General features: G+C 34.8%; 1 protein-coding gene across 1 annotated transcript; it reads left to right on the forward strand.

Moving 5' to 3' along the window:
* Nucleotides 1–1,672: 1,672 nt before the first annotated feature.
* SYPL1 (synaptophysin like 1) lies at nucleotides 1,673–12,851 on the forward strand. Its single transcript, XM_006085448.2, has 5 exons — nucleotides 1,673–1,762; nucleotides 2,381–2,505; nucleotides 4,130–4,334; nucleotides 9,538–9,726; nucleotides 11,183–12,851. Exons 1-5 carry the CDS (start codon nucleotides 1,673–1,675, stop codon nucleotides 11,312–11,314), a joined length of 741 nt encoding a protein of 246 aa, XP_006085510.1. The 3' UTR covers nucleotides 11,315–12,851.
* The last annotated feature ends 1,109 nt before the right edge of the window (nucleotides 12,852–13,960 follow it).

Consider the following 13,960-nt stretch of genomic DNA (forward strand, 5'->3'; position numbering starts at 1 on the left):
AAATTGCTTTCATCCATTTCATTTTTATGGAGATTCTTCCCTTTCTTTCATTTGGGGTTGTTTGTCTCCCCATTTTAGCTGTCTCTTTGTGTTTGTTTCTATGTATTAGGTAGAATTGCTTTCCCTCCCAGTCTTTGTGGGGTGGCCTTCTGTAGTAAATGTCCTGTGGGACTCAGTGGTGCAGTCTTCTTGATCTCCTGAGCTGAATACTCCAGGAATGTCCGTTTTATCTATTATATGAACTCTCCTGTTGTAATTTGGTCTTGATTGCTGTTGGCCTGTTCATGTGTGTGATCAACCCTCAGCTAGCCGACTGTGAGGCTTGGCTCTGACCATGTCATGCAAGTTGTTGTACAGGAGTGCCAGCAGCTGCAATGGGCATGCAAGTGGCAAGTATCTTCGGAAGTGGCAGTGACAGGGTTCTGGGGAATCATAAATTTTACACTTGGATTATGGTGATTTCAGATTAGAAGTGCCCTCAACACCTCCTTCTCTGCTCAAGGCCTTCATAGACTGAAATCCAGGTGTTGCCTGGTCTATATTCTCAACCAGAAGCCTGGCTAGAGTAGGACCGGCTTCTGTGGCTCTAGAATGCATAGCAGCTGTGAAGCCAGCATTGGAGATAGAGGTCCTAGGAATTATCTTTTATCTTTTGTTCAGAAGTGACTACTGTTAAAATTTTAATGTATAACCTGTTTAGTTTTTGTTGTGTGTGAATACATAGATGTAGACACATACACAATGTATTGTTTTTATAAACTTTATATGTAATGACCATTTTTCTATATAATTAGATATTTCCTAACATTTTAATGACTACATAAGGTTTCATTGTTTAAATGGATTCTAATTTATTTGGTACCCTGTCAATGTTTAGGATGCTTCCAATTTTTTCCTTTACGAGAGCATTATTACTTTTTTGTTTTGTTTTTTGGCTTGATCAGGAAAACAGATTTCCAAGTACCTTTTGAGACCTAGAATATCCACAGTGAGGTTTTATAAGCTCATGAAATAACATCACTTCTTTGTATACAATCTCTTGGTTTTATAGTTACCCTTGGGTTCCAAATGAAAACACCTCCAATTCACCCCTTTAGATTTTCATACCAATAAATAAGACTTTCTCTGAATTTCATACTCATATTTAATGGGTACCCCTGGAATAAATGAATTTATATGTGGTTTGGTATACAATTTTCTGTGTTATATTCAGGAGAAAATAAAATCACATTTGTTGAGAGTTGCAAGTAAATTTTTATTTTTATTTTTTTAATCCTCACCCAAGGATATTTTTAAGTTGATTTTGAGAGAGAAACATCATTGTGAAAGAAAAGCACCAATCAGTTGCCTCCCATACACGCCCCAATCAGGAATCGAACCCACAACCTATGTATGTTCCCTAACCAGGAATCAAACCCACAGTCTTTTGGTATACAGGATGATGCTCCAATTAACTGAGCCACCTGGCCAAGGCACAGTAAATATTTTAATGTTTTTCACCATCTATGTTTAAATTTATAGTTAAGAACTTTTATATTTTCTATAATCCTATATAATAAAGAGCTAATATGCAAATGGTTGTCTCACCCTCGCACCTGGGCCGTGGGACCTGAGGTTGTGCCCGCTGAGCTGGGGGACCTGAGGCTGTGCCCTCCCCACCCAGTGGGGCTTGATGGGGGATCTGAGGCTGCGTCCCCCAGCCCTGCGGAACTTGATGGGCGTGGGGCTGGCTGGGTCTTGGGCAATTTCAAGGCACACGTGGGTGGGCGGGGACTTGACCCTGGGTCCCATGGCGCACCCCAGGCTCTGACAGGAGGGAGATTTTTGTACACATTTTACTAATTTTCTTTCATCTCTGACACTTCTATTATAGAGAAAGGGCAAATAGCAATATTAAAATATTTCCTCTAATTAATTCCTTTTTTTCTTTTTGCTTTTTATTTATTTATTTATTTTTAATTTTATTTTATTGTTTAAAGTATTACAAATAGTAGTACATATGTCTCCTTTCCCCCCCCCCCCCCATTGACCTTCCCCTGGCCTCCTCCCCCCCCCCAGTGTCTTGTTTCCATTGGTTATGCTTATATGCATGCATACAAGTCCTTCGGTTGATCTCTTACCTCCTCCCCCTCGCCTCTCCCCAACCTTCCCGCTGTAATTTGACAATCTGTTCGATGCTTCTCTGCCTTTGTATCTATCTTTAATTACCTTTTAATGTGCACGAATTTTGTGCACCAGGCCACTAGTGTTATATATTTCTGTGATGTTTGTGAGCAGGTTTTTAATAATAATTTAAGGTTTTAATGAGCCATGTTTTGGGTGTAGTAATGCTTTTCTTCCCCCTTCCCTCTTTTTTTTTTTTTTTTTTGTCTTTATGTAGGTTGCTTCTATCTTTGCTTTTGCCACCTGTGGAGGTTTTAAGGGCAAAACAGAAATTCTAGTGAGTTGTCCTCCTAAAATTCCTGACAATAAAACCATTACAGCTACTTTTGGTTATCCATTCAGGTGAGTTATTGTTTGTTTTTATGGTTTAACAACTCTTTTTACTTTCTTGTTGACCCATTAAGATTTCCAGCAATTTATTAATCTTGGAGGATAAAAAAATTTTAATTGCATCCTCATTTGTAAATAGTGGTCATTGATACTCAAACTGTGGTATATAGACCAATGTCTGTCTGCCAACTGTTTCCCTAGTCTATGGTGAAATAAATTATAGAAAATGGGAGTAAGCATTTAGAAATTATTAAATGACATTGCCTTGACATTTGTATTCTATCATCCTACAGTGGATTAGAAATTTAATAAGAAAACAGACTGTTCCATCACCATAGTGTGAGAAGTCATGATGTGGAAGCAAACACAATTTATGAAAAAAATCCAAATTTCTCATGTGTTCGCCATTACTAAATAATAGTGTTCTTTATATAATTTTAGGACATGGATTTATGTGAAATGAATTTCTATGGAGTTCCTATCCTATCATAAAACTTCATTTTCTTACCCTCAAATTAAAATGAATTTTTGTTGTTAATCCTCACCTGAGGATATTTTTCCTTTGATTTTTAGAGAGAGTAGAAGGGAGGGGGAGAAAGAGAGGAACATGAATGTGAGAGAGACACATCAATTGGTTGCCTCCTGTACTGGCCCCAACCAGGGCCAGGGTTCAAGCCTGCAACCCTTCAGTCCACGGGCTGATCCTCTAACCACTGAACCAAAAACAGACCAGGGCCAAAATGAATATGTTGTGAATTCTTCTATTTGACTTTAATATTCATTGAACAGTTATTGAATGTGTCCTATGTTTAAGCCATAGTGTGAAGCTCCTTTCACTTACTCTAACTACTTACTTGACCTCTCTAGGACTCAGTTTTTCTGTTCAGTATATTGGAAATACTACCTATTAAGGTCATTTTAATGATTAAATTAATTCTTACATTAAAGATCTGTCAGTTAGCAAGTGCTTGGTATCATTGCCTCTCCATCTCCCAACTCTTCTCTTATAAATTTGCTGTACAAGGAACTCTTACTGCATCTTTAGCAATAAGTACTCTTGTGAATTATGGATAGGGAAAATTAAAGACAAGGTGAAGTTGGCAGGTAATTAAATCCAGGATTAAAATGTGAATTATTGTAATTGTTTCTCCTGGTGCTAGTCACACAGTCTCTTTCTTAGAATGGAATATTATGTCTCAAATTGTAAACTATTTTGTATCAGCCCTCTTACTATGTTACAGTTTTAATGCAGAAGATAGTATCTGAATTTGTAAATGTCTGTATTAAATCTATCACAAATCAGTTACTAGAATTAATGTATAATTTGTATATATATTATGAAAATCTTAAATTCATTTTAATATTTGAATTTTTCCTTTTATTTCAAACGGAAAATGTTTCTAATTTACAGGATAGAGCAAAGTACGTTTACAGTTATGAGTACATAAAGCACAGAGTTTTGTCTTGTATTATTATTTATTAATTGTTATTTTTCCATGCAAACAACTATAAACCTACTTTTGCCTTGTCCTGTATTTGGGGAATATTTTTTTAAATGTCATTTTAATATTCTGCCTATGTATTTTTGTCTCTGTTGGGGAGTCCAGATAATTTATTGGTGCCTTTCTTTTAATAGGTTGAATCAGGCATCATTTCAGGCTTCTCCAGTAGATGTGTGTAATATAAGTTGGAACAAGTTAGTCCTTGTTGGAGATTATGCTTCTTCTGCACAATTCTATGTTACGTTTGCAGTCTTTGTCTTCCTGTACTGCATTACTGCTCTTCTGCTCTATGTTGGTTATACAAACCTATATCGGGATAGTCGAAAACTTCCCATGATTGTAAGTAATCACTTTCCTTTTATACAAAAATAATTTGTATATGATAAATATGTATTATATTTGCAATAAAATACAGATTTCCTTACACTGTAAATAAAAATTCTTGTCATGAGCGAGTTCAACATATTTTGACCTATGTTTGCCATGAGGTTGAGTTTTCTCCTGTTGTCATGTTTAAGCCAATTCTTTTAGGGTGTTTGAAGCACTTTTTCTGTACTCTAGGGAGTGCTGAGGTTTTCTTCTTATTCTGTTTTAACCTGGGAAAACCTCAGGTACGTAATAGAGCATCTTAGGTTGCAAGTAGCAGAGAAATTAAGTAGAACTGCTGACCATACTAGTAGTTTCATAACTGTGGTCCTACTTCTTACCTTTTTTCTCTCTTCTCAAAGACCCCCTGTATGCCTCTACAATATGATCTTGAGATTAATAGTCAAGAAATTAGCAAACTATAGCCCACAAGCCAAATCTGATTCATTGTTTTTGTTTTAATAAAGTTTTTTTGGAACATAGCCGCACTCAGTCATTTACAATATTGTCTATGACTGCTTTCATGCTACAGTGGCAGAGTTGAGTACTTGTAACAGAGATAAAAAATATTTACTGTCTTGCCTTTTTTTAAGAAAAAAAATTGCTGACTCCTGGTCTAAATTCCTTAATTGCTTAAGTTAAAACCTGATGCAGATAATTCTATAAGTATTAAAGAATTCAGCATTAGTGGCATTCATGAGTTAATTTTGAAACTTTAGATGACAACAAAAGATTTGGATTTGAAGTCCTAGCACCATTCTTGACTTTAGTCTGCTGAGCTAAAGAATAGAAATAATCTCTGATATTTATTAGTAGAATCTGCCCTGGATCATTGGTGACAGATTCAGAGATAAGCCATGGGTTTAAGCTTGACCTCCATTACAGAAAAATAAGTACAAAGGCAGTATTAGTGTTACTGACTTGAAGGGAGAACCAGAGGTGTGTTTTGTGATACTGGTCATTTATATCTTGAGAAAATACTGACATGCTAATTATTTATGAGTTTACTTTAAAGAGAAGGTATTTAAATATGAAGAAATTATGAAATAAGATAACAGGTTTTATTTATTTACTTATTTTTAATTTTTGCTGCCTGGATCATAAGAATGCAAATGGTAAGTAAGGAATAAAACAATTTTTTATCATCCATGTTTATTTCATTTTTTATATATAGAAGAGATTCTTAAACCTTACATTTTCATAAAACATTTCTTTATTGTTAGGTGCCTTCCAGAAAGATAGACATCAACTATTTGTAATCCTTAATCAACAGAAATTACATGTTTGGCAGCTATAAAACTATAATGATCAGATATTATATTTTGTTAAAATTCTTTATAACTTATATTTAAATGAAGACATTTCTTGCCATGTTGTCATTATCCCAACAAATTTTTAAGTTAAATTTAGCAGTGAGCCTTTCATTTCTCATATTTTGTTTAATAAGCTTTAAAGTGACCACACTTTTAAAAGCAACATTCAAATCTAGTTTTTTTCTTTTTTCAAAAAATGTTTATTGATTTCAGAGAGGAAGGGAGAGGGTGAGAGAGATAGAAACATCATGATGAGAGAGAATCATTGATCAGCTGCCTCTTGGATGCCCCACACTGAGGACCAAGCCTGCAATCCAGGCATATGCCTTGACCAGGGAACCAACCATGACCTTGTTCATAGGTCAATACTCAACCTCTGAACCATGCCGGCTGGGCCAAATCTAGTTTTTTTTGTGGAAGGTTCTTCTGTCTAGTAAAACTGATCTAGTTGCATCAATCAGAAAGTTAAAAGTAATTTTTCACCTCAGTGATCAATTAGTGGTCATATAGAGAGATAATTCAGAATTAATTACTTAAGTGTTTTTTTTGTTGATATAGCACATAATAGATGCTTTTTGTAGTAAAAGTCCAGCTTCTAAATTAAATTTTGAGTTCTACTTTTATTTTATTTTATTTTTTAAATATATATCTTTATTGATTTCAGAGAGAAAGGGAGAGGGAAAGAGAGATAGAAACATCAATGATGAGGGAGAATCATCGATTGGCTGCCTCCTGCACATCCCCTACTGGAGATCAAGCCTGCAACCCAGGCATGTGTCCTTGACCAGAATCAAACCTGGGACCCTTCAGTCCGCAGGCGGACGCTCTTTCCACTGAGCTAAACCAGCTAGGGCTTGAATTCTAATTTTAATTTAAACATATGTAAAAAAGTTTTCTCGAGATACCCAAATTTTTAAATATAGCCAAATATGACATTGGTTTTTTATTTTAAAGTACTTTGTTAATGATGACATTCTTTTATTTTAGCAATCCTCTGCTAAGGTATTTCTAGGAACATTTCAATTGTGACATTAAATCCACTAGAGGCCCAGTGCACGAAATTGTGCATGGGTAGGGTCCCTAGGCCTAGCCTGCAATCAGGGCCATTTTCCGCCTGATTGCCAGTTTCCAGTCCTGCCCAGTCGTCATTCACTCTGGTTCCCCGTGGTTCCCCATTGGCCACCCAGTGATTGGAACCTGTGGGCTGCGGGGAGGGACCGAGAGGTGGTCAATACACCTTATAGCGACTAGCTGATCGGTCATTCTGGTCGTTATGCCATTATGGTTGCTGGCCTTTTATTATATAGGATTATAGTTCCCTTTTTAAGTAAATGTACTACTTTTTTGTGTTAAGTAGCAGGAACTTAAGGGTTCTAGGCCATGTGGAGAATCAGAAATACCATAAAATAAAACCAAACAAATATAGGGTGTCCCAGATCCTAAAAATCTCTTATAAATCATATCCTGTTGATTGGTAGGACTAGGACTGCCATAGGCAGCTGCAGTGTGAACTGCTGCAGAACTCCAGGTATGCATGGTGCATTGTCCTAACTAGAATCCTGAGCAGGACAAAATCTATCTTCAGAGACCCACATTTCCTCCTCATCCTAGGGTTACTCAGTGCATCATTTTCAGAAAAGTTTTTGAAGTATAAGAATGTCATGTCTTAAGCCATCAGCCAAGTAGATTTAAAGAACATAATCATGAAAGGGAAAAACCAGCTTGTTGTTTAATTTGGAGGGAAAAAACCTAAAAATTAAGAGGATTTGATGTATATATTGGTCAAAGCTGTGAACTTGAGCCCAGAGATTACTTTTTAAACATGTGATAACCTCATACATACTACTTCTCAGTTCTCCAAAAGTCATTGTATTTCTAGCAAGGGTTTAGGAAATGTCTACCTGCAGCAAAAAGGAACTCCCTCAGTGCAAAAATTTAAGCTATAAAGTTTCTGTCCTTTTCTCTTTGATCTACATTTATTAAAAGGATCAGTAACAGTAGAAAGCTCAGATACAAAATGTAAATACCTCCATGTTTGTAAAATTAGTCGTATTGTTTTGGGTTCTCTAATCACAAGATATTTATTCAATGTCATTTTGACCAAGTGGACAAGCTACATGTAACATAATTTCTGTATTTCGTAAGAGTTACTGGTGTTTATCCTAAATAAATAACTAAGAGCTGGCTGGCAAAAGTAATTAAAAACTAATCAGATTCATTTTTAAAACAAAACACTTCTGGGATAAGCTCCAGAATCCATTCCTGAGCTTGGAGTTTTGCTGCGGCTGTGTACAAACTCATACTAGTAGCCTTGAGTATACCCTAATACATAACATCAAAAGATACAAATTTTACATTATTCCCACTTTGGTCTTTAATTTAAAGGAAGACTAAAAAAATGGGACTTATATTTTATATTACACAAATGCATATTTTTAAAAAGTGTTATTTAGATCTTTATAACAATACTAATTGACAAATTTTAGTTTCCCAGCAGAAAAGATTGAGTAAGAGTAGATGTTTCTTTTCCTTTCTTCATCTTATTAGTTCGAGAAGAAACTATCCAAAATATTAAAAACTTCAGTTCTGATTTTAGAAATATAATAACTAGCAAAGACTTTAGAAAATTACTAGGATAAGATATTTTCAGAGAGATTTCTTTCTTGTTCTTTTATTATTATAATGAGCATTCTGAAAATTTCATGATCATGAATTTTAAAAGAGTAGTCTTCCTGATAAGGCTTTTCACCATTCGATTTTGCATATCATGGAGAATTAGATTTAAAGTTAGTTTTGTCAGAACAATCTGATAAAGCAGACGAAGAGTAAGGGAGTTAAAGTGTATATGCAAGGGATTATATTGAAGGACCTTAGAATATAAATTAAGGAGGGAAATTAGAGCATAAATGAGGTTAAGAGACAATAAACAAGTGCTAAGATCAGATTGTAGGTCTCCATGGGGGATGTTTTTAAGGTGCAGTGCCAGAGAGAGGTAGCTGGAAAGAGAAGTGCTAGTGGGGAGTGGACTGTTTAAAATAGAGAATTTGAAGGGATACAATTATTGGTAATAACGGTCTAAGATATGATCCTGGGAGTGAGTGGCTTAGGTATGTTTGTGGTAAGGGCTATGTAAAACCTTGATTTCTTTTTTTTTTTTAATATATTTTATTGATTTTCCACAGAAAGGAAGGGAGAGGGATAGAGAGTGAGAAACATCGATGAGAGAGAAATACCGATCAGCTGCCTCCTGCACACCCCCCGCTGGGGATATGCCCGCAACCAAGGTACATGCCCCAGACTGGAATCGAACCTGGGACCCTTCAGTCCGCAGGCCGACCCTCCATCCACTGAGCCAAACTGGCTAGGGCAAACCTTGATTTTTTTTTTTTTTTATATTTTATTGATTTTTTACAGAGAGGAAGGGAGAGAGATAGAGAGTTAGAAACATCGATGAGAGAGAAACACCGATCAGCTGCCATCTGCACATCTCCCACTGGGGATATGCCCGCAACCCAGGTACATGCCCCTGACCGGAATCGAACCTGGGACCCTTCAGTCCGCAGGCCGACGCTCTATCCACTGAGCCAAACCGGTTTCGGCCAAACCTTGATTTCTAATGTAAATATCTTTCACTGCTAAAGAGATGATTGAGTCTTATTTAGTGTTGTTGCTCAGGCTTTGGGCTAGTAATAATAAACAGCAATGTTTATTATGTTGACTGTGCCCTTTTTTATAAAGTGTACATGAAGGCCATTTCTCAGTACCATGGGATTCGATGTAATCTCAATTCCTTCATTATGGATTTAAATTTAGTATTTTTAAATTTACTGTTCATTATTAATTCATACTTCTTTTTACTTTAGGACTTTGTTGTTACTCTTGTTGTCACATTTTTGTGGCTGGTGAGCACTTCAGCCTGGGCTAAAGCTCTTACAGATATTAAAACAGCTACCAGTCACAGTATTGTCCAGGAACTTGCACCCTGTCATTCTTCAGAATTGAAGTGTTATTTTGGCTCTGTGACTAGTATGGGATCCCTAAATGTATCCGTGGTATGTATGCAGTATTTATAAGATATTTCATTTCGCTTATTTGAAAAACCTTACCTAATAATTTAAGAAAACAATAGCTTTTAATAATTTCTAGATGTGTTGGGTTTTATTTTTAGTAAACTGTCAGAATCCTGGTTACCATATAATCTTTACCTTTATAACAACAAAGAAAAGTTTGTTAGAAAAGTTAGAAAATGGGTTTGAACAAGATCACAATTGAGTCTTTTTTATCATTAAAATTGACTAGGCAAGACTTTTACCTGATAGGTATTTATAATAGTCACTAGCATTTATTCAGTCAATATGTCAGGTGTTACACTAAGGGCATTGCACTCATATCTTACGTGATCCAACAACCTAAGGGACTGTGGGAGGTGGCACTATTATCTCCACTGTACAACTGGGAAAAATGTAGCTCCTGTTAGTTCACCCAAGTTGGCAAACCAAGGTTTGAACTAGATCTGACTTTATAACTCGTTCTCTAATCTTACTTGCTCTGAGTATGAAAGTAATACTTTTCTGGCTTAATAAATAACCTAAAAAATTAAGTCTACATAAATGTACATATTCTTCAGTCCTCTATTTTACCAAAATTCAGATCAATATATAATTAAATATAATGTTATATGGAGTATATTATGTTTAGGAACGTCTTCGTGTCTTTTTAAGGAAGTGTTGGATGAAGTTAGCACTGCCTTATAAAGCAATTTGGCCACATTTTTGCTTTATAACTTTGTAATCGAAAAGTCACCTTTTTTGCACTTACATCGATTGATAATATCTGAAATGGACAGTTTCAGAAATGTTTTTGTATGCAAATATACAAAAAGGTATAAAGCTTTGCCTTCAGTAATATGATAGTACTCTCAAGCTTCTTATCCCACTCTTACTTCATATTCTTTTTATAAATATAGGAACATATTTATATTTCTTGAATTTAGGGAAAAAATGTGAAAATAGGGCAGCTTCAGTTTATTCATCTTTGAGTCTTCTTACCAAATTTATACCAGAGACTAATGTAAGATGTGAAATAAAGTTCTTCTGACTCCTTTTCTCTTCTACCTATTGTTGGAGTAGGAAAGATGGTAGGTAGTAGGGGGTATAAAGTAGGGAAGTAGGAAAAAATACACAAGGCAACTTAAAGGAGGGATTTAGTTACGCTCTCAAATTTAATCCTATTTTTTATAGTAGTGAGCATGCAAAAATAAGATTATTTTTAGTCATGGTTTTATATGTTACAAACTTAGAGATTTAGCTTTTTTCATTGGGAATAAGTCATTATATATTCGAATTTGGTGTTTAAATATAAAGCATTTTTTATTCCATGTCATATGTAGTTTAAACTTCAAATGAAATGGTATACTGCCTGGAAATGTTAAGTATTTAAGGAAAACTAAGATGGGTATGAATATTTAAGTAGATATTAGATCTTCATGTTTATTTTTCTCTTTCTTAGATCTTTGGCTTTCTGAATATGATACTTTGGGGAGGAAATGCATGGTTTGTGTACAAGGAGACCAACTTACACAGTCCATCAAATACTTCTGCTTCTAATACCCAAGGAGGTATTCCACCTACTGGAATATAATTTAAGGGAGAAGTACACTGTATAAAATATACGTCTATACTATGACCTGTTGTCAACATCTTGAGAAGCATTATGTGTTTCTAATAAAAGTAATGGCTTTTTCAATAAATTGGTGGGTTTAAAATTTTGCTGCTTTTTTACACAAAGCCTGTACCTTTCCCAGAAATTTAAGATGTAAATGTATTCGTACATGTAAATTTGAAAATTCAGGGCCTATTATGAGATGATACACATTTTAAATGAACATTAATTTCTTCACTAACTTGTTTGCCTTCCAGAGTGTTTACACCTTAAGCTTAACATATATCTTCACTCAGAAAAGCGTTATATTGTCATATCATAATAGAAAGAAAAATCTATTTGGAATATACACTACTGTCAGTTTGTACAGATCATATACCTAAGACCTATCTTTAAGAAAGCCTTGATTACATAAATCATATTTAGAAAAAAACATATTTAGTTGAGAATTTATATCTGGACATTGTTTATATGTATGGAAAATTTTTAATTGCAAAGACTGGGTGTATGTTTTATTTGTTTTTCTAAATGACCTACAGTACTTAATAGGTGTGCTAAAATGTTTTGGGAGTGGGGTTGAAAATTTTTAATAGGTGTGTGTTAAATTAATAATTCTGTCTCATAAGATGTAAGCTTCCATTATGCTGATTGTTTAATAGACTTGCTATATAAGCAGAAAGAACATGGTTCAACTAGATATTTTTATATGTATGGGCATTACTCTTAGTGATATTTGTTGTCCTTTGTTGCTCATGCCACTTAACTGCAGGTTGAGACCTATTCTTGCAAGTAGAATAAAATAATGCACTTTTTTTGGCAGACCCTATTCATATGGTTAAAAAAATTAAGATTGCCTTTTATTTTTGAAACCTTTAATATTTAGATTCAATGAAGTTGTTATTGAATTTAGCATTGATATTGTAAAATAAATGCAATTCGGGTTTCATATTTCTTAACATTCATTCTTATTTCACAAATGGTTGATAAAGAAATTATGCATCATAAACAAGGAATCTTTGATGTTTTTAATTTGTATTTCTCTGATTGCTATTGAGGTTGGTGATCTTTCTTTGTATTTAATGGCCCCTTAGGTTTCCCCTATTCTGTATTGCCTATTTATCTTCATGGATTGTGCTTTTTGTGTCTTTAGGTATATTTTGATTCCAGGGCTTATTCACATTTTGCTTCCTAATCTTTTTGTTGTACAGGCCAGATTTTGTATTCTTACCACTTGATTGTTTATTTGTGAAGCATGTCTTGCTACTGCCTTATTTTTGTTGATTTTATTCATGACAAGAATTGTCAGTATGAGAACATATCTTTTATGCAACCAACTTAATAAAGAAGTCAAAAGAAAGAGTGCACTGATTGTTATATTACAAAGAAAGCTTCATCTTAAAGGCATGAGCAATGCAAAATAAAATTAATTTTCAAAGCAAGCAATAGAATATCACAGTAGTTTGTTGGGTTTTTTTTTTATGTTTGGCAAGGAATAAAAGATAAAAAATGCTTTGGAGACCCTGCGTCTATCCTTTTTTTTCTTTCAATCTCATTTTTTAAATGTTTGTTTATAACCTTCAAGCGAAACCTTTTCTAATTGACTGTCCATCAATTAGGCACACAGGTTCTTGATTAAGTGTGCATGCCCTGGAGCCTAACTGAATTTTAATCTTGGCTTCACCACATACTAGCTAATTAACTAAGCAAATTACTTACCCTCTGTATGCCTCAGTTTGGTTATCTGAAAAATAGGAATAAGAATGCTATGGACCTAAAAGTACTTAAAAGGATAAAGTGAGTTAATAGACATAAACTCCTTTGACCTAAGAGAGTATTTATGAAGATGAAGGGAGATAATAAATGTAAAGTCCTTAGGAACAATGTTGAAAAAAAGTAGGTTGTTTATAAATGTTTACTATGATTACTAACTTGATAGCATCTAAAAGAGACTCTTAACCTGGAGTCCATGGGAAGGGTGGTGGTCTGGAACAGAAAGGCAGGACAAGCTTCAGGATTACATGAGCCTCCCTTTATTTTCCCCAAAGAGTTTCGGGTGTCTTGGTGTTTATATGTCTGTTATGGTAGAAGTACTTAAAGATAAGGACATTAAAAGTTAATAGCTATTGAGATTACGGTAGATCTAGAAAGCAGTCCATTTTGTTGCCTTTTCACTCCCTGATTTTGAGTCAACATTACAGGGTTCAGTAATTTATAGGATAATTTCCAGTATAGAAGAAATAACAGCTTTGAATTTTACTCAGTGGTAGGTTACAAAGAATTATTTGTAAACAGCATCAGTACTAATGTTTGTGTGAATTGAGGTCAATTGGATAATGATACTTAAAATAATTACTAACTTGCTGTAAATGTTAAGGACAATATTGCTTTCTGTGTCACACTTAATTTTTATTTATTTTTTTTTTTTTTTTTTTTTTTTTAATATATTTTATTGATTTTTTACAGAGAGGAAGGGAGAGAGATAGAGAGTTAGAAACATCGATGAGAGAGAAACATCGATCAGCTGCCTCCTGCACACCCCCCACTGGGGATGTGCCAGCAACCCAGGTACATGCCCTTGACCGGAATCGAACCTGGGACCCCTCAGTCCGCAGACCGACGCTCTAT

This window comes from Myotis lucifugus, unplaced genomic scaffold (assembly GCF_000147115.1).
Source record: "Myotis lucifugus unplaced genomic scaffold, Myoluc2.0 scaffold_18, whole genome shotgun sequence".
NCBI lineage: Eukaryota > Metazoa > Chordata > Mammalia > Chiroptera > Vespertilionidae > Myotis > Myotis lucifugus.

Bases quoted from the DNA above. Each gene is read 5' to 3' on its own strand.
- SYPL1 (XM_006085448.2), top strand. From the start codon at position 1,673: ATGGGGGATCTGAGGCTGCGTCCCCCAGCCCTGCGGAACTTGATGGGC. The intron at 1,763-2,380 runs GTGGGCGGGGAC...GTCTTTATGTAG, and splicing joins CAATTTCAAGGCACACGTGG to GTTGCTTCTATCTTTGCTTT. The intron at 2,506-4,129 runs GTGAGTTATTGT...TTCTTTTAATAG, and splicing joins ACTTTTGGTTATCCATTCAG to GTTGAATCAGGCATCATTTC.